A 25564-nucleotide genomic window follows, 5' to 3' on the forward strand; every position below is an offset into this window, starting at 1 on the left:
TTCTGAGAGAGTGCTGTCAGTCCACTGCTGTAGCCTATTCTGCCCAGTTCAGTAAGAGCGGATTTTAACTTTGCAGTCCTTCAAATCATCCTACTGGTTTTAGCAATGCCAATAATATAGCGTTCCTTTTCAGCACTGTCAATATTCAGTTTCATGTATTTGCTGCTCAGGCAAGAGACTGAGATTTACACATGTAGAGCTTGCAGTCAGAGAAATACATTCTCGCTAGGAGGGTCGCTATCTTTCAATACCCAGCACGAGGGTCTACATACCAAATTTCCATTCACTAAAGCCTCTAAACAGCACCATGCGGGTAAGACAGGCTTATATAAATAAGCATGAAAGCTTTTCTCGCTTCCTGACAATTAATTACAAATTTATCTTTTATATTCTACTCCATATAGGAGGAGACATTCAATGTTCAATGGAGCCTGGCCAGACATTTTAAGAAAGTATTTATGAACACTTATTCAGATTTCAAATAGCTGTCGCTTCAGCAGTATTCATGCCTGGTTCTTACTGCTGTTTGCCAGGATGAGTTTTGTTTGAATAAATGTTTGGGGAATTACTAACTTGTACAAATCCATCTGTATCCACAGACAAATAAGGATGAAAGTTGCTGGTCAAACAACTGCAAATTGTGACTGCATTTAAGAAAATGAAGGTTTGTTCCTCAAACAATTTCCAAGAGAAAGAAGAGTTAAATTCACTGGGGAATTTGCATGGGAAGAAGTGAAGTAGATTCAGGCTTCTAGTTGGAAGGAAAAAAATAATGTATATGAATATCCTCTAATACCTATGCAAATCCCACAAACACAGTTTGCCTTCACACCATTTTACACTACTTTGAATGAACTACGAGATCCTTCTAGCTGTGGGATTCACAAGCCCTGTGGATTTTTAGTGCTTTCTGAGAAATGTCAGCTCCATAACCCAAAGCAATCACATCTGATGGCCATGCTGAGCCCCATTCAGGATCCAATGGACTCAACAGAGGACCACCAACTAACCTCAGTGAGCCTTGGGTCAAGAGCCCTACAGCTACTCTTGCTCTCTGCACCAGCGTGGGACACAATCTTCTCTGCTTTCTCTGCCAGAACTCCCTATCCTTACAACTATCCAATTTCTATCAGATTTCAAAGGTATTTATAAATCATTGCTGGGTGTTAATATAATTCAAAAATACTTTAAGGAAATCATTAAAAACATTCAAGAGAGAATACAAACGGAAATTGTTCAATCGGAGGACCATGGCATTGTACAACAAGCAATAGGACTTTTCACTAAAATGAAATATCTGTCGCACCGGCACAAAACAGGCACAAGCCATCTAGGTAGTGGCATGTCACAGGAGGAAAGGACAGCTTGTGATGCACAGTACTTTTCATTAAAAAGCACCCCACGTGTTCACAAAATGCTATTAACAAACCCTGGCTCTGTATGTAGTACTGCCAAACTGTACATTAGATAATGGAAACGAAGGCACATCTTACATACTGTGCATTGATTTCTTTTTCATGTCTGTTACTCATCTGCTCATTGAACTCACAACAGAAGCAACAGCTCTTGATTTAGTCTTGAGCAGTATACAATACCTAACTATACAAAAAATAGCCTGCAATTGTGACTGTACTTTTACTGAAAAAATCAGTAATAGTAATATTTAATTTAAAACAAAATAAATTATATAAAAATGAGAAAGCTGATTTCAAGGAAATTAAAAGGAGCCACTAAAAGAGTGAAATACTAACAAATTACATGGAGACTATTCAGAAATATATGAGAGGCAGAAAGCCAAAGTCCAAAAGGATCAAAAAAGCCAGCATGAAAAAGCAGAAAAGTAAATTTCCTAAAGCTATTAAAATAAAATGAAACAGAACAAAACAAAATATAAAATAAAGTAAAATAAAATATAATAAAACTTTAAAAAGTCTAAGTTGTGTCCTAATGAGAGAAAGAGAACCGAGTATAGCTTGGCAAATGAAATACAAACCCACAATAAAACAAGATGAAACAATTTTGAGATATAAAGGCATAGAATCTAATAACCCAATATTCTTCAAATATTCCAGAAATGGGAAACTTGCCTGATATTCAGTGATAACCAGTTATATAAAAAGAGCACTCAGGGAAGATAAAACCATAACAGAAAAGTTAAATTAATTCTCTGGGTCTGCACTGCCTGTGAAGGCAGACAGGATGGTTTTCATACAAAGGTTGTTCCTTCTGTAGGATAAGACTGAACCATTGTCTCAGAGCATCAATAGAATGTATTTTAGAACAAATCCATAAGATGGACTTTAACAAATTGCCAATACCAGCTAATTGTCTGTTGTGGTACATTACCACCAGTTAAACTGGACTTAGTATCAAAACAGATGAAGTAGAAAAAGTAATTTTATATTTTCACATATCAGTTTTCATTTTTCAACAGAATTTGTAGAGCGTACAGAGGCATAGAGGGCAATCCAGCGAACAACAGACATGATACTTCTGCAAATTTAAGATATTTCTGCACAAAGCTAATTGATAGGAATCATAACAAAACCAGTATTAATGCACAAGCAAATAAATATGCCGTATGAGGAAGAACCAACATAGCTTTTGCAGAGAAAATACACAACTTCAAAGTTTATTAGACTTCTTTGTTGGAGCAGGTAACTATATGAATGATACAATCACTACAGAGTATTTGGAATTTAAGAAAGCTTTTGATGAGGTCCCTTATTAAAGGTTCTAAAAGAAATAGAGGTAACACAGGATGAAACAGAAGGTCCTGGATTAATAATTGGCTAATAGATAGGAACCAAAGTTTAGGAAATAAAGTTTGTGTTAGTAAATGAAGAATAACGCACATGAGGAAAACCCGGTGTATAATGGCCTCTGAAGTTGGCTTTACCATTTAAGAAAAAGGTTTTGTGGTAATTTTGAAGAATTTTCCTACAACATCCATTCAGTGCCTGGTGGTAGCTAAAAAGGCAATTGGGAATTACCTTTTATGGGAAATAAATTGGAAGTTTATTAGGAAAAGTCTGAGAGCAATACTGAAATTGTTACTTCACGAGTGAATTTAACCGTGGTATACCCTCACCCTGAATACTGAATTTAGCTCTGTTTCCCCACATTTCTTATTGGAATTAGAAGTACAGAATAATGATCAGGATTAAGAAATGATGAGAAGTTTTGTATGAGCGTATGAAGGTACACACTCATCAAGGAATAGTTTAAATAAGAGGAAACACTTGTTCACACAACATACAATTAAGTTATAGAATTCATTATTATGATACTATGGAGACTGAAGTATAAATAGATACAACAAGGGATTAGACAAATTCATAAAGGAAAGGTCCATTGGCAGCTGGTAGCCCTAGTATTTGGGAAGCTGCTACATGCTGGAGCTGTGAAGGTATGCTCTGTACATGCCCTGCTCTTGCTTCTTCAATATTCAGCCCACTGTTGGAGGACCAGTACAGCAGTTTTAATATTGCTTTAATTCTTATTTGCTTTCCTCAGCCAAAGGCAGCTTATTTTTCCCGTGAAACAACTACTGCAAAGAGCCTTTATATATATACAGCATTCTTAGCCATACTTCTTACACACCGTTTGTCTCCAGTGTGAGGTATTCTAATTGGGACAGGGTTTTAAGAAATGGTCCTCATCCTATAAGTGTTTCTTCACTGGTAAAGAAGTAAGATTGACATAAACTCAATTGACTTCAGTGACTTTATGCTGCTCTAGGGTCCACAAAACAGCCGCTTGTGGCCACTCCTTTGTACTGGACAGAAACTGGAGTGACGTCTCAACGGCTTCAAAGATCACAAAACTCCCGCCACCTCTCTCAACAGCCAACTTTGTGCTGCATTGATAGGCAAACCACATCTAGAAATTGTTCTGTAGGCTGTATATTAATTACAATAATAATATTATTAATAACACCACCAACAGCAGCAGCAATATTAGTGTTTGTGAAAAGATTCAGCCTGAAAAATTAGCCCACAAAACTGAGCTGATTTACCCAGTAGATGTCATTCATTTGTTGCACACCTCTCCCCACCCATCCCCAGCAATATTCCTTAGCATCCCTTAGGTGAAGGGGGATGCATACCTGTAGATGAAGGGACGGTTTCTTTAGGTGAAACGCTAATGTAGTTCATGTCCAGTGAGTCCAGACCTCCCATTCAGACTGCCAGCACAGGTGTTAATTACTGCCATCTGTGACGGTGGCTTATTCTCCGAACACCTGCCACCCAGAAAATATACTGAAATCCCCGCTTTGTTTCGCACCGGTCAGTGAGCACCAATTAGTAATGACTTTGATCAGTATTTTTCTGGGTTGTGTGTGGCAGGTGCAATGCTTCTGGTCTCCCACTATGGTCACCAGCTCATCGATGCATCAGACCCTGAAGAATCTATCTCAATGGGCGACACTACTTCTAGTTATATGATTTCATTTCACATAGCTTTTGGTTTTCTCTCTGAGAAATTTTAGAGGCATTTTCGCATAGCTTTTTGAGAAAGCCAAGATCATTTGACTTTTTTTAAAACAGTCTTCAGTGAGATAAGAATGCTGCAGGAGTTTACAAGGTTCGTGGGACATACAAATCTGAAAGCAAGGGCATAATGCAGAAAAAAATAGAAGTAAAGCACAAATGAACCCGTGGTGTTGACAGATAAATATGAACTCTAGCAATATTGCTGTGAAGGCAGGCACAGAAGTTAGATGAATCTTCTGAGCTGATTTAACTCCTGCAACTGCCAGTTGTGCAGTTGAAAAGCTAGATTATTTGTGAATTTAGGAGTACTGCAAAGCAATATATTTTCAAGAAAGAATTTCTCTTGATCTCTACGGCATTTGTCATCCACAATAATTTTGTCAACATCAATCAATGTAAATGATTCTCCCAGTACTTTCTAATAAATACAATTAATGCATCCAGTGAAGGGAATATTCTAGTCCATACTTGCTTTCAAATAAATTTCTCTCCTCCTTAGGACATATCTCTCTCCTTTTTTCCCTAGCACAAAGCCTCTGGAGATGGTTAGCAAAGCTAGTTAGATGGAGAAAAAAGAGATTGGAATATGCATTTGTGAAAACACATCTCAGGTACAATTCACAGCACTTCATAAGGTTAATATTTAAGAGCATTTTTGTAACTGTTAGTTCCTATAGAAATATTTGTAAACCCTGAAATTTCAAACATTTGGAGTTGCTGTTCTCTATTGCCTGACCATAATTTTATCAGAAAGTATCAATCATCGAGTGACACCATGGATTTAATAATATAACATTGTTAGAAACAGCTGTAGGAATGCCTTGTGAGAAATTAAACACACTTGTACGAAAATTATTCCTTTGAGTTATTTGATGGATATTGCTCCACTTATCTTTAAATAGAGGTATTCTTTTTTTGGCACCTCTAAATCTACTTCAGTGAGTTCTACTGAAACAACTTATTTCCTGTGAAATTTGCAATAAATATTGTGCAAGGTTCACTACCTTCCCTTCTCTTTCCACCATATGTAACCGTGCTTATGAGTTTCCTGTAGGTTACTACAAGGAAGAGTGTGCAGCAGCCAGGTTTTAAAAAAATCATTGTGAATACAATCTACCTACAATCTATTTCGATCTGAAAGTCTTTACAGTTGTGCCATCTGCTTCTTCATAGTTCATTTTAAGCCTTATGCTCAAGCAAAAGGAACAGCCTGGCAATACAAATCTGACAAAATCAATCAAGATCAGAAACATCTCAGTGCTCTCAGTAAAATTAATCTATAAACAACTGAAATTTGGTGCAATTAACTTAATCATTCAATTTCCAAAGTCTGATTTAATCATTCCATTTCCAAGGCGTTTCTACAGAGTTTGCATGTTAATCTGTTGGAATGGAAATTTTTCTTATAAAGTGGTATTTGTACAAAGGTGTAAGAATGGTCCATAAATCACAAATGGTGCTCAAATGGACCTATTCTGCACATTCAGATGGCACATTCAGATTTTGCATTCACAGAAACAAAAATCTCACATACATTTTATAAGGTTAACACGTATGCAATGATTGAAATGAAAAGCCAGGCACAGGCACTAAGTATTCCTATTCTTTCATTCAGAAGTGATATCCTTGCAACATGAGGTGATAGAAAGGCCTCTTACACCATCATCTCTCCAATTTTTTGTGTTAGAGGAACAGCTAAAGGTGAGGAGGGATTTGGTGGAGGTTCCGTGCTAGATCACCAGCCAGGGTGCAGGCATCTTGTGGGTTTTGGAAGCTGGTGTAACCTATAGCAATCTCACAACTGCTCTGCATTTTCTGGAGACAACCCTTCTGTGCCTTCAGCATCAAAACAGCACAGAGGTGGTGCCTGCCATCTCCACCCAGCATTTCTTGCCTTGTCCCAGGGGCAGCCCGGGGTCTGTTCTCTGGACAAGGAAGGAAGTGTCCCCATGTGGTTCTTCACAGTTTTACCAAATAACTGGTGGCTGCCTAGTAAGTTGAGAATGATACCTGACTCTCAGGTTACTTCCCTGAAGATCAGAATAGCTCACTTTGAAAGTCATCCTTAGCAAGTGATGCTCTTCCTGCCTACGTCACACTCGGGATTGTGTCCAACTTAACACATGTGCTTGTGGTGACTTTGATTTCCATAGGAAGCCTTGGCTTGGAGTTAGGCATCCACTTATGTGCATTTCAAGATAAGAAAGATTTCCAAGCCTAAAAACCGAGATGTACAGATGCCAAGAACTCCAACATTTGACTACCTTTGAAAAAGCCTTAAAAAAATAGCCTTGAAAATGCCTTGCAGCTACTATACAGTCACACAGCCTTCTGCCAGCAGATGCACAGATTTCTCACATCGCTTAATGACTGCTGCCCACTCTGGAAAAAATGCACTCTCATGATGTGCAACTGTGCTCAACTCAGATACATAATAAAATAACCAAACATAGTAACTCGCCTTTCTTTGTTCTTGAATGTGGAGCTTCATGTGTCAATTTTAAACTAAAGGGAGCGATGTGGGCCTTTGAAAACAGATTTTATTCACTAACTGAGAAGTTTCCACCCAAGTGCAATGTTTGTACATCTTAATAAACAACTGTGAAAAAAAAAACCAGGCCAAAACAAGTACACCATGCCTTCATGCAACTTCACGTACTAGTGTGTAGAGACTGTGTATAGTTAAATGTCGTATCCACTAGTTAACACTAATTATCATATTAACACACGAAGAATAAAATTCCATGTCAAATGCAATGTACAATATTGGGGACTACTTAAAGATCATGCTACAGACTGGGTGACTTTATTATCTTCATTCTCATGGCACGTGTAGGCTTCATGTTAAAAAAGGTGTGCACCAATTGTGTGATATTTATTTCTGGTTTTCATTAAAGGTATAGTTGTGTAGGCTGCTATTGGGCATTCAAATAATGCCAGCTAGAGTATAGAAATAGAGGAAGGGTAAACAGAGGAGTTGGATGGTTCAGACTGTCTGAGAAAGGGTGCACCACCTCTGGGCTATATCTCTGACCCCGGGCCACCACAGGCTGAGGAGCAGGACTAGCTGACACAGGTGTCAGCCAGCTCAGTGGTCTCATTGCATCCCCTTGTGGCTGGGTGGCTACAAGAGCTGAGGATCATCCATCCTCATGAAAACGAGGGGCTGGGTAGAAACTAAGCAGCTTTTCTGCTCTCAAGAAGTGACCAGAGTGGATATGGAGTGCTCGGAAGGTGAAAAAATTAACTTCTTCACAGTGTCAACCCGTGCATTTCCTAGAAGCATGCCCATTTCTCAAGTCCCTGCTGAAGTGATTCTCCAACCCGTGATACCCTAGAATTCCTCCCAGCACATTTTGCAGCCCACCATAGAGTAGAGACCTATGAGTAAGTGTGGAGGAGGAATGTTTCTAACTACACTTTATCCCCGTATTTCCAAACATAGCACGGATGGAGCAGCTCTTGTTCACACAGACTATTATTCAGAGTGGCTTTGTATCATCTGCAAAGAGCGATCCCACTTTTAACACACCAGCAAGCAGATCTCTCACAGTGCCCATGGGATTTGAAACAACAGAAGTGTAAAAATTTACACCAATTTTCATTAATACTAATTTAACTAGGAAAAAGAAAAGGCCTTTGGAATCCACTCAACAGCAATTGGGATGGAGTTAATAACTAGTCTTTCTGGGAAGAAACACAGAAGTTGAAGCTTGCTACGAATTTCCAGTGAAATTTGTAGCTTGAATCTAACAATAAAGGTATGGCAGATAAAGCTTCATAACAGTTTTTAAAAAGCAAATATTCATCTCGAGCTGCTTAATGTGCAAAATCCTTGTGACATTTCCTAAAAGGAGACTGTTGCCTTGTGGGATAGAACTGATCCACTGTTTTCAAAAGTAACACTTCAAAGTCTATAAAAGTATCTTTCAACAAGCATTTTTCCATCTGTCAGTAACATATTAATAAAAAGCAATGACACAAGCAATGACTGAAATTGCTACTTATAATGATCTTTTAAAAACCAATGATCAAATAACCTTCATAATCTGTTGTCTTTTTCCAAAAGAGAGAGGTCCCACTAATGTTGAGGAGACTAATATCTCAGGAGAGTTGAGAGAGGGAGGGAACAGGTCCCTTGAGGCAGCTCCTCGGGCACTGTGAGTTAGCAACAGCTCCCCGAAGTGCATTGAAGGGAGAGACAGAGATTTACATCAACACAGAATTTACCCCTTTCATGTTTATTTTTCACCCCGGCCTGCCACAAGATCTAATCACATCTGTCAGCAACAGAGAAGCTTAATAGCTCATGTCCAACTCTTGCTAGCCGTTCGTTTTCTCATCTGAACAGGGCACAAATGAACTGCAAATGTCAGGTCATTGCTTCCTGCTCTTATTTCACACCTCCAACCCCACCCCAAATTGCAGCACTTTCACGTTTTAGGTGTCCAGTTTAATCCAATTCACCCTTGACTGTTGTATATGCAACTCTTCCTGGAGATTCTTTATTTATTCATGTATGTTCTTAACTCTTTTTACTTAGTCATCTCTGTGAGAATAAAAGGTGTGGAGTCAGCTCACAAACCAGATGGAATCATAAATCAAATCCATACAAGAGATACAGTCAGACTAACAGAAGAGCTGCAAAACTATAGCAATAATGTGGTCAGGTTTGCAATTTTGTACTTAAAAATCCCATTTTGAGGATCATAACTGGACTGTAGGAAAGTCACAATAGTATAGCAGAAGAGTTTGCTTTCTATCGAATGCAATTGTGTAATTTGTGTTGGTCCACCTAGCCTGGCTATAAACCAACCTCTCCGTTTTAAAATACCCTTACTTTTGGTATTCTCCTGACATTTAAAATTAATAAAACCTGTTGACTATGAACGGATTGTAGAGAGCAACATCTTTTACTGTCGCTCAAGCTGCATGAAAACGTGCTCGCCCAGACCCGCTGACAAACCACCCACTGCCCTTCCTTTCCCGCGGGACGTGGCTTTGCAGGGGCTCTCTGGACTGCAGAGGGATTGTCACCTTTCTTTCCTCTGCGTTCGCAGTCCCGGGAAACGAGTTCACACGCGGCGCAGCCGGCAGCTAATCCCGGACTCCCTGCGCGGAGCCGTGACTCCGTTTCGCTCGGGCAGAAACGCCACAAACTTCCCGCGGTGGCGGCGTGTGAGCGAGACCCGCTCGCCAGTCCCGCGGGCGACCTCCGGGCCCCACCGCCACGCAGCCAGAGGCGCCGTCAGCTCCAGATCCAGATGCGAGCATCTGGGAAGTTTTTATTTACAAATACACGGGCCAGGCTCGGTGCGTGAATGAGGACGAGGGACGGGACCGCCGGGGAGACGCCCGATGTCTTGCGGGGCTTTCCTGAGCTGCTGAAACGCCCCCCCCCCCCCCGCCGTTGCCCGCAGCCACGGCGCTCGGGGCCGGGGGGGCTCCTCCGCGCCGGGGGGAACCGCACCCCCCCACCCCTCCCAGCACTTTTCCCCGTTCCCCTTACGGTCTCCCCGGGTGAGACCGTCTCTCTCTCGGGGAGAATCCGGCTCCCCCGGGGTTCCGGCGGGTAACCCAGCACCGGCGCGTTCCTGCGGAGGGGCGCAGCGCCCCGGGGCCGGCCGGGGGCTCCCGGGAGAGGCAGGGGGCTGCCCCTATACCTACCTTCCGTGTGGACGGCGGAGACGTAAGTCCAGTTGTAACGCTTGACGATGTCGAGCATGGCCCTGGCTTGCAGCGTGTCGGAGGGGACCACCCTGAGGAAGTATTTGTACAGCGTTTTGTCGCTCAGGTCGATGCTGGTGGCGGAGTAAGCGATCTGGGGGATGTCGAAGAGCTGGAGCAGGTTTTGGACTTGGATAGCAACCGAGCTGGAGCCGGGGCCGATGACCCCCGCGATGGGCTTTTTCACCCTGGACTGGGGCTGGGGCTGCGAGTCGGAAACGCAGCGAGTGCCTCCGTCCCTATCGTCCCTGATGGAAATGAGGGAGTCCCGTATGAACTCGATGCTCTGCTCCAGGGCCACCGAGGAGTGCCAGCAGGAGTCTCGGATCTCGCTGCCCAGGGTGATGTTAGGCAGCAGGACCGGGTCGGCGTTAATTTTATCCAAAGTGTGAAACATGGCTTCGACTCTCTGGATGCCGTATTGCTCCCGGATTTCCCCGCACTTCCTCTCGGGCACTTTCTCAGCCGGCGGCTGATGATGGACGGAGAAGAGGGCCCCGATGATGACATCCCCGTCCGTCCGAGCCACCGACCGCTGCGAGGAGGCTGCGGAAAGAAGCACCTTGCGCCCGGCGCTCCTGGGCAGCACGTCCATCTCCAGGAGCAGAGCAGGGAAAAAGACCAGCAGCACGCCAATCATTTTGTTGCACGATGTCATCCAGACCCAGGTTACCAATTTCAAGGGCTCCTCTTGCCTGCACATGGTTTAAGGACATGTAGGAAATGGCATCCGCTTCCCCCCGCCAGCGCCCAAGTTGCTCCAAATAGCATCACAGCCAAGTCTTACAGCATCGCTCTCGAAGGTGCCCAGGCAGCCGCCATCCTAGTGACTTTTAACCTGGTGACATAGAAATAGGGGATAAAACACGCTAACCGGGAGATCGGTGTCAAACCAGAGCTCGATAAAACAACCCCGCACAGTTCAAGGAGATGACTGCTTCCGCAAATATCCAGGTCAATTTGCTTCGGTAAGGGCTCTCGTAAGGAAGTTTCAAGAGAGATTAAAATACGCATTTATTTGCCTTGACATCCGATCATGCATACTCACGAATGGTATGTTTATATGATCCTTTTCCTGTCCGCTTTTCTAAGCCAAGGCGGCTGTTTCCCGCACCTCCAGCCGGCACACACCCTCCCCTCCGCCCCCGGGAAGTTTTGGAAGTTTCACAAGGTAGTTAGCTCATCGGAGAGGCGTCCCAGGCTGGCCCCAGCGGCCCCAGCCCTGAAGGCGGGGTGACAAGTGCTTCTCTTCTCCCATTCTGAGTACCTGAAGGCATCTTTCTCAGGTCAGGAATTTCCTTTCCCGATACAGAAAGGGGTGAAGAGAGGGTGCAATTTGACCTGCCAGCGACGGGAAATGTCATTTAAAGGTCAGTGAAGAGAGGAAGGAAGGAACTGCTTTACAGTTTAGATTAACTTTTCCGTGTGTAGGGGGCAAAACTGTAATTCAGCCGGGGACACACATATGCGAGCGGGGGGAAAAAATACATGTTAGTTACTAAGGCAACGGCGGGCAAAGTCCTGATGTGCCTTACCGGCACGCCTGCCTTGCCTGCAGGCTTCGGGCAGGGAGAGGCGGCCGGCCCGGCGGCTGGCCTTTGGAAGCTTGAAACGCCGCGGCGGAAAGGGGGCGGGCGGCGCGGCTGTCACCGCCGCTGCCACCGCCGCCGGGGGAGCGGGCAGCGCGGCCGGGCCGGGCCGGGCTGGGTCCCTGTTGCACGGCGGCGCCGTCAGCACCCGGGACAGCGCCCGGCAGCCGGGGCCGCCGGCCGGAGCGCTGCCCCGGGCCCCGCTACCCCCCTGCCCCGCTACCCCGCTGATCCCCTGCCCCGCTACCCCGCTACCCCCCTGCCCCGCTACCCCGCTGTCCCCCTGCCCCGCTACCCCGCTGATCCCCTGCCCCGCTACCCCGCTGATCCCCGGGTACCCTGCTATCCCGCTGTCCTGGTGTCCCGCCGTCCTGTTACCCCGCTGTCCTGCTGCCCCGCTGCCCCACTGTCCCGGCTCCGCCGCCGCCGGCTCGGCCACCCCCTAGCACGGCTGGGCGCTTCCCCCAAACTTCTGCCCTCCGCCCGGCGCCACTGCCGCGGTCCCCCCGCATGCACACACGTAGACACACACACACGCACGCACAACACACACCGAGGCACGGAGACCGCCCCAGACTGGCCGCCGCTCCCCCGTTCCTCCCCGGCGGCGGGCAGGGGTGCCGGTGCCGCGGCGGGGCTGCCGGCCGAGCAGTGCGGAGGGCTGGAGACCGTCACGGGGAAGGCGATGCTCGGGGGAGAGCCGCCGTCCCGGCTGTGTGGCCACACATACAGGCAGGCACAGCTGCCTGAAGTGCGGGCTCCCCCGGGCAGCCCGGCAGCCCGTCTACCGAGTGCTTTTTGCCTGCCCCGCCTGCCCCACCGGCAGCCCCACGGCCGAGACCCGCCGTCTGTCTGGAGGGCTGCCCCTGAGACGTACCTGGCCGGGCGAGGCAGTGGCTCCCTGCCTGCTCGGAGCAGGCATTGGCGGCTCTCCGGTCGCCCCGAGCTGGCGCGCTGGCGGCGGGGCGAGGGCTGTGGGCTGGGCGCTGGTGCCCTCTGTCTTCAGCACCGCTCCACCGCAAGGAAAAAAACAGGTCATCCCGGGCTCATCCATTATCTCATACAGAAGGATCAGTCATTTTCTCCCCCTCCTTAATTTCTTCGGCTATTGTCTTATCAGCGAGCAAGAAAGCATCACCCGGAGCACGCTGCGGCTGCAGGGGAGGTGTTTGCTCTCACCTCCCGCGGCTCTTAATTCATTATCCTCTTGCCACAATTAGCAAAAGCAAGAGCAAAACCAAGAGACTGCTGCTCGAAAGGGACCCAGACCACGCTTGGGAGACCCGAGATAGTGAAATGTGCCGGTCTGCCTCACGGGCAGGGTTTCACTATTAAAACAAATATTTATTTATTTATTTATTTTAAAAAGATACTGCAACAAGATAAATCACCTGTAAGGATAAAAGCATTGAGATTACAGTTTTCAGGTCAAGATGGATCTAAATGAAGCATGTGAGAGGCATGTCAGATTAAAATAATACCAGATTGAATAATCATAATTCAGACGACCTGCTTGCATCCCTAACACAGGTCTCGGGTGTTTTACTTGACTGTATGAAAGTTAAAGTTAGATTACCTCCCCACTGGGAACTCTATAGATATTTGCCCTACTTTTGAAAGAAAGAGGCAAGGACAAACATTTAACTATTGCTCATTCAGAGGAGGGTTTGCAGTGAATGCTGCCTCAGGGGTGTCTTCTCCCTGTGTCAATATTTGCACTCTTTTTACTGACACACAGCTTGTTATTTGCCTGCGTTGTGTGTTTATCCATGAAGTATGTTCATTATGGAAGACTCAGCTGAGGGGTTTGCTGGTGCCCACTTTCCCCGCAGGTCATGCTTCCCAAAGAGGGAGCCAGGGGCAGAGGGGCTGCCTGTCCCCTGCCTCTGGGCATAAAGCTCCCCGAGGGTACCTCAGATCCAGCTTGGGGCAGCTCTGCCATGACCGGGCCCGGAGGGGCATCCAGACGTGCACATAAAAGGGGAAAAATTCCCCCTTCATCCACACTTTCATAATTAAACTTTGGTCTCTGCCCTTGACACAACGAACCTGCAACATGCCAGCAAATGATTCCAATGGTTAAGTGAAAGGTTTGCTCCACTGCCTCTGCCGGGGGAAGCATTTGCATGCGCTCCCATTGGTTCTTCCCAACATTTAACACCCTGTAACCTTCATCACCTCCAAGCTGGCCCTCGCAAAAACAGTAAGTCTTTCTGCTGTGGTTCATGCATGTCTGTCCCGCAGAGCTGTTGTCCTCCTGTGATGGTCTGAGTTTTGCTGAGACTAGAGAGCAGGTCACCAGGTCCTGATGCCCAGCCATGGCCTCAGCTGCTGCCTCTCCAATACCTGCAGCGGCAGGTGAGGTTAGGTGGGAACTGGCAGAGTTCTGGGGCTCACGAGAAGACACCTGGGATGTCAGGAGGCTTTAGGAAAGGCTAAGGAAAGAGAGCACTGGGACCACAGGAGCTTCAATCTTCCCCATTGGTCATGGGGGAAACCAAGGATTCCCCTATGGGGAAGTAGCATCATGTGACCCTGCTGTCCTTGTCCCCCTCAAAGAGGTCAGAGTCACCCTACTGCCTTCTGCCCCTGTCTCCTACACATCCTGATCCTGCTCTGGCCCACAGATCTAACTTCTCCCCTCAGAAAAAGCCCATGATCTAGGCCTACTGCTTTCCCCAAGTTTCTTAACACATGGTACTTTTATCGTCCGGTAACCATCCTTGGGGCACTGCACTGGAATGCGTTTTTTGCAGAGATATGAGCTGCCATCAGACAAACAGAGGATCAAGACAAGAACAGAGCAAGGGCTGGAGCTGGCTTGTAAGTAATGTTTGCTTTCCTTGGGAAATTACCTGACACTGAATATTTTGCTTTCCTGAAATGGAGGAAAAGTGAACAATCTTCAGTCTCCCATGAAAAACAATTTAAAAATCAGTTGGAGGTTGATTGAAATATTCTATTTTGATAGCATCAAAAGTGTTTTGTTCTGTTTTCTGTTTAAACATTTTATACAGTGTAGCATAGTGTATCATTATTTTTACTTCAGATGAAATCAATCATCAGCTTAAAATGGAAGTTATGTTCCAGTATTGCTTCAAAAGATTTTTTTATTTTTTTATTTCTTTTTTTACAACAGGCATACTCCTGGTAAATGTTTCTATTTCATCAAAATGACCTCTTTCAACAGAAAATCTGCTATTGGGAAAGTTCTGGTCAGCTGTAATGAGAGAGGCCAGTGTATTGTAGAAAATTATTTGAAAGGGGGGGTTGGTTTGGAGTAGCAAAGACTGAAGCTTGGAAACCTGGTTTGCTAAGACATGACTTTTTGCTTCCCAAACATGTCTCATCCCTCCTCTACTTCCTACCAAGACAGAAAAGTCAGACTGACTGTCTAGTTCTGCAGACTCTCCTGCTAATTTATTGGGGAGATTTAAAGCTATTCTGTAAGGATCAATGCTGCTGAAATTATACAATTTTATTCTGCCTTGGAAACAAGTAGAAAGCTCATGTGTTCTGAAGTCAGTTAAAACATATACCAGCTATTTTATAAATTGTCAATAGTCCTTTCTATTCTGCTCACTCAGATGCTTTCCTGTCATGATTTACAAAAGCCACCTACTATATATAAACAGTGTGCATGCAAAACATGCATAGGTAGCCCTCTGTAGTAGATACTGAGATGTTTGCTCATGAACAAGGACGTAGAGTCATCTCATCATCTTGCAGTCTCATTCAATCAAAACAGGGATTTTAATCTTCCCAATATATTCAAAATATTTTCTCATTTTCTCTTAGCAAAGCAAACATTTCTCATAGGTTTTCTTTTAAAACATGTGCCAGCTACAACATTGTTTTCACCCTTCTTTTTTATGTTTAAGCTCTTAAGTCATTCTATATGTTAAGAAACAAAGCAACAGCATTTTTAACAGTTTTGATTACTTACACTTACTTGCTGCAGCTGCTAGGAAATGAACATTAATGGATCGATGTCAGTATATATGGTGCTTCATAAAGGTCTGATTGCTCAGCTGTTCCTTGTACTAGTAGATCCATTAAAATTAAATAGGATTAACCCATGAAATTTAGGCCTCAATTCTGCGATACTTAGAAACCAGTGATAGCTTCTACACAAACCTGTGATTATATGGGGCTATTCTGCTCTTTTTTTGTCAGGCATACACACTCCTTGATTCCAAGGATCCCCAGAAATTTGAAAGCTTTCATTGCTAGTTATCACGCACCCTCTCATCCCCTGTCTCAAGTCACAGTACCTTGAGCGTATTTTACAGGCTTAGGAGATTTCACATCCTTTTAAAAGAACCAAAATGCCTCCTCAGAGATTTAGCCAGGAGGGAACTGTCTGCCTGGTTATGATTTCAAATGTCTTTCAAATAAGTGTGAGATCCATATCAATGCAAAATTCAGCATTCAGAGATGTCTTGTGAATTTTTGACACTGTAAGGATTACAGACTCCATGAAGTGATGAACAGACTAGATTTATCCAGGCATTCAGCAGTTTCCATCTCTGGCTAGCAGAGCTGTTAATAAGCTAAGATTAATTCTTTCTACATTTTAAAATAAGTAACTGATTGCTTTTATAACACCATATTAAAATACTCTCAGCGGAAGTGTTTCGTGCCGGCTGTTAGGGAGAGAGGCTGGAACAGCGTGCTCCAGAAGAGAGCGGGACTGACCTCTCCTCAAGGGAAACTCATCCCACAAACGGTTTCTTTGCCACAAACTCGGGCCGTCCAAGCAATGACACGCAATAGCCAAAAGCACCTGATTTCCTTCCACTACAGAAAGGGCACGTGTCTCAAAGCGTGGAGATTTCCTGGGCACCCACTCTTGTGACACCCGAGGGCAAATTTTGTCACTCTGATGGCTATGGACATGCTCCCAAAGAGTGAAGGAGAAGTCAGATGAACATCTCCTTTGCTGAACAACATGAATATTTGGTCCTGGATAATGTTTCAAGCCATTCCTGTATTTATTTATTTCCTAACTGCAAAAATGTACTTAGGGTGCCCTCTAGGCCAAAATGCTACACAATATTTACAACACGCTTTTACACACACCAATTCTATCCAGCTCGATTAATTCTGATAAAACCATCTTGCCCTGAAATCCTCTGATTTCCCTGAAATCACCCCCTAAGAAACAAGCTGAGTAAATAGATAAATCTGTGCTGGAACTTGCATGCCAACAAGCTCACACTACATCAGGCCAAAGAGAAAAGTGCATTTCAAAGTCAAAGGTCCACAGTTTCTGAGCCTCAGACTCTCCATTTAAAATGCCCAGACTTCTAATTTAATTCGGAAATGTCAGTCTGAATCACTCTGGCTGAACTCGCCAGACAGGGCCTTCTGTAAGTGTGAAGAGAGAGACGGCGTCTTGGATATACGGGATTTAATACAGATTAACTAGTTAGGTCTACTTAATTAGATTGAAAACAAAAAATGCAACAAGGAATTTAACTAGAAGTCACTGTACTCTATGGAAAAAGATTTGGTACTCTGTTTGTGGGAAATACGGCAGCTAAAGCATCCACTAGCTGGAATTTTCTAGTGATTTTCAAGGACAGCTCTGTGTAAAGCCGTGGTCTGCAGGAATCCAGCCTGGTACCAACAGAAAACTGGTAACACCTGCACATGGAAAGGAAGTCCTTGCCGCGCAGATGAGGAAAGGTGTTCCTGCTCCCTCCTGCCATCTCGGCTTTCAGGCTGGAGCTGTGGGTCAGTAAGCCCTTACGCTGCAAATTTCAGTTACAAAAAAGAACAAGTGACTCGGGAAGATTGAAAGTTTGCTCCCAGACTGTACTATGAAACAGCACACCTCTGCACCGCGCAGAGGGAAACCGGCAAGGACCTACACAGTTCTGAAATTTCCCCAATGACTACAGTTTGTACTGAAGAAAACAACTCTCTATTTACCGGCCATTACTTGTATCCTTCATTTCATCACATAATCCCCTTCTAGATATTTTGTAAAACGAAAAGAAGAAAAAAATGTCACATTAAAAACCACAAACGTTGGAGACAAAAAAGGCTAGCAGTCTTTCCAAAATGGGAATATTTTACACATAATTAAAGAAACAATGGAGGTTTTATAAATATCGGTTTAGCAATCAAACCATGTATAACAAACATATGACACATTTTAAATAACCTTTTTAATGCCCAAATTAATGGATCAAAAGTGTAATTTATCCTGAATACCCCAGAACGTTACTTTTCCCATTTACAGTCCATTGTTGTTTGAGTAACACTGAATACAGGATCCTTTATCAGCTTCCATAAATATCTATTTCTGAAGTCTGCAATAAAAGAATAAAAGAAGCCTGCAAATAAAGAATGGGAGAATGGAATACCTTAAAGATTAGTAGGATTTCGTGGTGACCTTTAACTGAAATGATCTCATTTTCTACACTGCACCTTCTTTATGCATTTATGAATTGACGGAAAGGATGCCTTAAAATCACTGCCATCAGACTGTTTGGCTTTAATTCACTTTGCTGTCACTATACATGAGAGAGACTAGTTCAGAGCATTTAAAAAAATAGTTCTCACCAAGTGTTTACACATGTTCTGACATCTTCTGTATTATAATAAAAAGAAGAACAATATCAGAGTACATATGTTTCTTTTAAATACTTCTTTTGTTTATGTTCTTCATGAGGAATTGCCTTGATAACAGAATTTGCAAACAGACTTTATCATTTTGACTTTCTACCCAGGCAAAGCATTTCTGGAAGCATTTCATTACTTCAGGATCTATTAGAATCATTGTTATAACTCTCTTTCCTCTCACTTCCCTGACAGTATGCTGCTGTGGTTTTGGTGACACATTAATTGCTTTTTCTCTGTGATTTCATTCTGGTGGAGCGGCTGCACTGTCTCAGCTGGCCCACTGCCATTTCAGAGACGCCAAGACCTTGATCCTCACCTGGGGTGCCTGGTTCCTCAGGCACTCGCTGTAACTGGCTGGTCCTTAAGGTGTTTCAAATCCCAGTTCCTCCAGAATCAGACTTTCTTACTCTTGTCCAGCTATGCAACTCTACTTGACTTAACACTGGCTTCACCACAAAAATTGCCTTTATTAAGGCAGGAAAACAAACATCAAGCATAATACCACCACTCCTGATGAAATAGCTGAGGTCCAGCTGATCCAGCAGCTTGAATCCATTGATTGTGAATGCTGGTCCTCAGTAAGTATATTCAAGTGCTTTCTATCTTGCATTTTCATCAGCTATTTGCCTTTTGCCACCCATTCTCTAATTAGGCAATATTTCATTTATATCTGCAGTCCATTTATGATTAATGGCTCACGTTTGGTTCATGCATTAGGCCACTGAACTTCAAACACTATACTTAGATGTTTGCTCTCCTGCATATCTTCCTTATATGCTGCTACATTTTTTTTTTGTTCTTACTGAGCAAAACATAAGACACTTAGAGACCCTGATTTTCTATAAACATTGGCATAACAATGTTCTGAATTACCAGACCCTCTCATATGCTTTGAACTCGACATCAAGAAAAAGGATGCACCAAAAACCATTGGTTTCTTAAAAAAATCTGGCTTAATATCTGTAGCCATGGGGTTGAACTGAAAATGATCAAAAAGGAAGGCTAGAAGTAGTGAACAAAATTCAAAGAGAAGAACCTCACATAGTCTTAATTAAAGAACACTTTTATCTTGGTTGTCTAGGAAATAAAACCAGTGTCTTTCCTATGCCTACTGCCTCCACAGCCCCTCCTGACAAAATACCAGAAAGTATTCAGCCTGCAACTGGGGAAAAAAAATCACTGAAATTTGAAAAAGTCTTGGAGATAAACACATTTGTTCAAGTTCAAGAAGGTCAGCAGTTGACTAGAAGAAGCAGGCCCACAAAAATACCCACACTGGGAGAGAGGCAGGTGAAATAACCAGCAGTGGCAACCAGGTGCCCGGTCAGCAGAGCTGCAGAATGGAGTGTCTCTGCCCTGGGGAGGAACAACCTGGTACTCAAGAGAGGTGATTTTCAGAGGTGGAGGATGGAGTGGTCATTTGGCAAACCGATTACATGTGCATGATTACTAGGGCTGGTTAGAAAAGAGGGCTTCTCATGGAACCACCAATCCTCTCATGTGTGTAAATCACGTGTATAGATTATTAATTGTAACTCACAAGGTGATTATTGAAACTTGATTAGCAATGAATGGATGAAGGGACAGGAAGAATACATGGCTGAGGTGCTGTGTCATCGTACTGTAAATATAGCGCATAGGCAATCAACACTTGCTTCACTAAGTTAAGAGAACTCAAGGGAAAATTTCTAAATAGCAGTTAGTTGTATTCTTTAGAGAATATCCGCATATTCACGATGACGAGTTTCAAACAAAGTGTCATCGTGGTTTTCAAATTATCTGTACAAGCCTGTTGTGATAAGCACATATTAATTTCATGACATAGCCTTTTATTTTTATTCTAGAGGACTTTTTCTTGATAGCTATAGTATGTGCTCGTTTTCATAGCATATGCTTGTTTTTGTTTTTGTTTTCCTTTTTCTTGGCAACAGCTTCTATAAAGACTCTTCTTCTTCTTCATCATCATTGCACTTTTTCTTTAGCTGCAAACTGTAAGTTCCCAATAAATTACCCTAAACCAGCTCAATTGATTTGACAGCTGCTATCTGTCACAGTAATAGGCAGCTATTGATTTCCATGTCTTTATTCAAATTCAACAAACTCTTGCTAGCGCTGCATATAAACTTCTTAATTCCTATCGTGTTTCTGATTTTTAAACAGTACTTGTGCTTAATTTGTCTCCTTTGCCCTGTGTTCATATCTCAGGAAACTGGCTTTTTGTGCTGGATTTGGATGGGACAGAGTTCATTTTATTCATAGTAACTAGCATGGGGCTATGTTTTTGATTTGTGCTGAAAACAATGTTGGTAACACAGGGATGTTTTAGTTACTGCTGAGCAGTGCTTACACACAGTCAAGGCCTTTTCTGCTCCTCACAGCACCCCATGAGCAAGTAGACTGAGGGTGCACGAGAAGTTGGGAGGGGACACAGCTGACCTCAACTGACCAAAGGGATATTCCACACCATATGACGTCAAATAACCATTATGCGTGATGGAGCCCTGCTGTCCTGGAGGGCTGAACACCTCCTGCTGATGGGAAGGAGTTAATTAATTCCTTATTTTGTTTTGCTTGTGCACGTGGCTTTTGCTTTACCTATTAAACTGTCTTTCTCGACCAAAAAGTTTTCTCACTTTTACTCTTCCAATTCTCTTCCCCATCCCAACGTGAGGGAGTGAGTGAGCAGCTGGGTGGTGCTTAGTTGCCGGCTGGGGTTAAACCATGACACTTTTTCAAAACTATTATCAGATCTCTCGGCCTAATTGAACATTTTATGTCCTATCTGGCTTTTAATTTTTTTTTTTTTTTAAATTCCAACTACTGTCAACAGAGGAAGCAAATCTGCACATCGTTTGTTCTTACCCTCCTTTACCAACCAATGTAGTATACACCACTCAAGTAATTTATATAATATTTTCAATCTATTTTCTAAATCATCAAAATGGTTGAGTGTTCAGTCTAAATCTGTGTGAAAAGTCTTCTCTCTTTGCTTTCATTTTGTGGCTGCATGTAAATAGACTCATGACACACGTATAGAACCTAATCCCAAAGAATATTTGGATATACGCTTAATTCCACTCTCATTTAACACAGCTTTTAAGTTTGTGCCCTCAGCTTTCCTTTTAGAAACTGAGGAGGAGGGTAAGGAGGGGAATCCAGGGATGTGTGGTGAGAAGATCACCTTCAGCTTCAGTCGTCTAGTTCATTTTTTATTTTGTTTATTCATTTCTAAGGCAGCAAAGCCTCATGAGTAAATAAATAAATAAATAAAGGTCTGCCCAGTAAACATTCAAAGGAACTACTGTTCTACGAAGGGAGCACCACACGTGTTTTCCATGCGTCACAGCTATCCTTTCCACCCCTGTATATACTTTCTAGTTCAAGATCACCACAGCTGAAGAGAGAGACATCCTGGCCTACTTGTTGCTGCAAGGAAGACGTAATGCTGCAAGACCAGAGTTCACTTCGGCTCCATGAGGCTGCAGGGTACATACAAGAGTGTGGAAGAGCTCCCAGGGGTGTTAGAAAATGGTTGTAAATTGCACTTTTTAGGATGCTGAGATTAAACTGTTTTATCTCTTTGCCCATTTTAGCTGTCTTGATTGGAGATATGAAATGTGGGTGAAAGGAAGCTGTTATTCAGTTTGATGCTATTTTTAATTTTATAGTGTAGATAATGTATTCAGAAACCTTTTATTTGAAGCCAATCCGCATTAAATGCTGTTCAAGAGTATCACATCTTTATATAGTTTATCGGATAATTTTGATTAGATGCAGTTTCACTGAATTTCACTGAATTTTTAGAGTTGGAAGGGACCATAGAGATCATCTAGTCCAACTCCCCTGCCGAAGCAGGATTGCCCAGAGCATGTCAGAGCATGTTACTCAGGACTGCATCCAGGCGGGGCTTGAAAATCTCCAGAGAAGGGGACTCCACAACCTCCCTGGGCAGCCTGTTCCAGGGCTCTGTCACCCTCACCGTAAAGAAGTTTTTTCTCATATTTGAGTGGAACCTCCTATGTTCCAACTTGTGCCCGTTGCCCCTCATCCTCTCGCTGGCAACCACTGAAAAGAGTCTGGCTCCCTCCTCCTTCAACCCACCCTTGAGATACTTATAGGCATTAATAAGGTCTCCCCTCAGCCTTCTCTTCTCCAGGCTGAAGAGGCCCAGCTCTCTCAGCCTTTCTTCATAAGGGAGATGCTCCAATCCTTGAATCATCTTCGTTGCCCTTCGCTGGACTCTTTCCAGTAGTTCCCTGTCCCTCTTGAATTGGGGAGCCCAGAACTGGATGCAATACTCCAGTTGTGGCCTCACCAGTGCAGAGTAGAGGGGGAGAATGACTTCCCTCGACCTACTAGCCACACTCTTCCCTATGCAGCCCAGGATTCCGTTGGCCTTCCTGGCCACAAGAGCACGCTGTTTGCTCATTGTCATTTTGCTGTCTACCAGGACCCCCAGATCTTTCTCTTCGGAACTTGACTCCAGCAGGTCCACACCTAACCTGTATTGGTGCCTGACATTCTTCTTCCCCAGGTGCAGGACCCTACACTTTTCCCTGTTGAACCTTGAGGTTTTTCCTTGCCCAGCTCTCCAAGTCTCTCTGGATGGCAGCACGGCCCTCCAGGGTGTCAGCCACCCCTCCCAGTTTGGTATCATCAGCAAAACTTGCTAAGGATACACCCTGTCCCCTCGTCCAGGTCACTGATGAATATGTTGAACAGGACTGGAGCAAGTATGCAGTTCTTACTCTGTGGACAGAAGCGTGTAATACCTATAATAATTATGGTAATTGTGCGGCGATTGAGAGACGGGACACAGCTTGATGCAAGCAGAATGTCAATTTATTGTATACAATCATTCCTTGTCATTACAATCGGGGGTATATGCATGGATGCTACGCTTCGCCCTATGAGATAGACGGTGTTGTAAAATCATAGATGTATTAGGAGTCAGGACAGAAAGGCGTCCGAGGCTACATGGACCTCCTTTTATATGAGAAGGGATAACGGGCCACGCCCTATCCCCACAAATAAAAAATATCCCCGACGGTAATAGAAGGGGAACATTGCTAGACTTAGACAAGTTCGTTGCTGTGTAATTCCCAACAATTTCTGTACATCATGCAAGTTTTTTATGTCTACCTGTATCTGTAAATGTTGAGGAACTATAGTCTGGGCCCTGATGCGCCAACCTAAGTATTTCCATGGGGGTATCTTTTGAACCTTCTCTGGCGCAATACAGAGGCCTGCTGAGTTAACAGCAGTTGTGACAAGGGCTACAGCTTCCTCCATGACCTCGTGATGTTGTGCGGCCACTAGGATGCCATCCATGTAATGGTACAATAAGACACTGGACATTGCGGTCCTAACAGGACTAAGTACTTTAGCTACATACCACTGACAGATCGTAGGGCTGTTCTTCATTCCTTGTGGCAGCACAACCCACCGGTATCTTTGCAACGGGGCTTGCATGTTGACGCTTGGGACTGAAAAAGCAAATTTAGGAGCATCGTTTGGGTGCAGTGGGATATTAAAAAAGCAGTCCTTGAGGTCAATAACAGTCAAATGCCAATGTCAAGGAATCATAGTGGGGGACGGGAGTCCTGGTCGGAGGGCTCCCACGTCTTCCGTAGCGTCATTAATTTTCCTGAGGTCGTGGAGCAAGCGCCACTTGCCAGTTTGTTTCTTAATAACAAAAACAGGTGAATTCCAGGGACTAGTGGAAGGAACAATATGCCTCTTCGTTAACTGTTCCATAACTAACTCTTGGAGGGCGCAAAGCTTTTCCAGTGGTAGGGGCCATTGATCTACCCAAATAGGGGTATCAGTTTTCCATGTCAACTTTAGGGTGTCGCGCACTTCAATGGCCCCGTCTAAAAATGGGTCCAAATGGACATTCCCCACTGTGATAGCACATCACGCCCCCACAGAATCATAGGAATGGGTAACACAAAGGGTTTAACAGAGGCTATATGACCCTCCGGACCTTGGATTTGGATTAATTCCAAACTTTGGTGGCTGCTACCAGTTCCCCCAATTCCAGACAATGCTTGGGAAACGTTAGCCAGAGGCCATTGCGGGGGCCACTTAGCCTGAGAGATTACTGTAACATCAGCTCCGGTATCAATAATTCCATTTAGCACTACTTGCTGTCCCCTGCGGATAAGGGTACATTGACATATGGGTCGCTTTTGAGAAATAGATTGCACCCATAGAATTTGCGGGTTCCCCGTAGATCCAAACCCTCCCCTCCTTTGATGAGGTTGACTAGGAATGGGGGAGTTCGTCCCCACTGGAATCAATATTAATTGCGCTATATGGCTACCTTTAGGTATTGTGCAGGGAGGAAATGGGGTCCATGTCATAATCTTAATTTCATCAGTACTGTCGGAGTCAACGACCCCTGGTAATACAAAAAGGCCTGACAATGTTGTAGATGATCTTCCTAACAACAGCGCTTGTGTTCCAGGGGGTAAGGGCCCTGAGATATTTGTTGACAATAGGTGAACCGAGGGATCGAGTAACGTCACTGTGTGGGAGGTTGCCAGGTCCAATCCGGCGCTACTGGCTGTTGCTGGACAAAGACTTGAGGCACTGCTGCTTCCCTCCGGGGGGTTTGGAACGTTGGCTGCGGTACTTGTGTCTGCGCGCGTTGCTGCCCCGCGCTCCGTGATCGGTTTCCCTGTATCAGTTGACCCTGGAAATCATACTTAGACCGGCATTGATTAGCATAATGACGTCCTTTTCGGCATCTAGGGCAAATCCCAGGGGCTTGAGACTTAGCCCCTCTATTCATGACCAGGCAGTTCTTTTTCAAATGGCCTGGCTTACCACAACCATAACAATTCCCCACGCCTGATGGACCTTCCATGGCCGCAAAGGCGGCAGCCATAGCCTCGAATTTATGATCTACAGTGCCAATAAGAGATTTCAATAGCTTTTTATAATCAGCATTAGCATTTTCAACAGCCAGCTTCAGCAACAGTATTTCCCGAGCTTCCGTGTTGCCTATTTGACGTTCCAAAGCCTGTTTCAGTCTATCGATAAACTGCATGTAAGGCTCCCGGGATCCCTGAGTGATAGCGGTAAAGGCTTTCTGCGGTTTCTGTGAGTCGGGGA

The 25564-nt window shown here is 44.2% G+C and overlaps 1 protein-coding gene across 3 annotated transcripts in view; it reads right to left on the reverse strand.

The window, feature by feature from the left end:
* The window catches only part of GRM1 (glutamate metabotropic receptor 1), a 179611-nt gene extending 168685 nt beyond the window's left edge, over positions 1-10926 (reverse strand). For 2 of the 3 annotated variants that reach the window (XM_074144512.1, XM_074144511.1), the window contains exon 1: positions 10164-10863. In XM_074144512.1, the coding sequence (XP_074000613.1) occupies positions 10164-10863 (700 nt within the window). Of the gene's footprint in view, positions 1-10163 lie in introns of all 3 variants that reach the window. The other variant, XM_074144510.1, reaches the window with a different exon arrangement.
* Positions 10927-25564: the final 14638 nt, after the last annotated feature.

Source organism: Numenius arquata, chromosome 2 (genome assembly GCF_964106895.1).
Source record: "Numenius arquata chromosome 2, bNumArq3.hap1.1, whole genome shotgun sequence".
Taxonomy (NCBI): Eukaryota; Metazoa; Chordata; class Aves; order Charadriiformes; family Scolopacidae; genus Numenius; species Numenius arquata.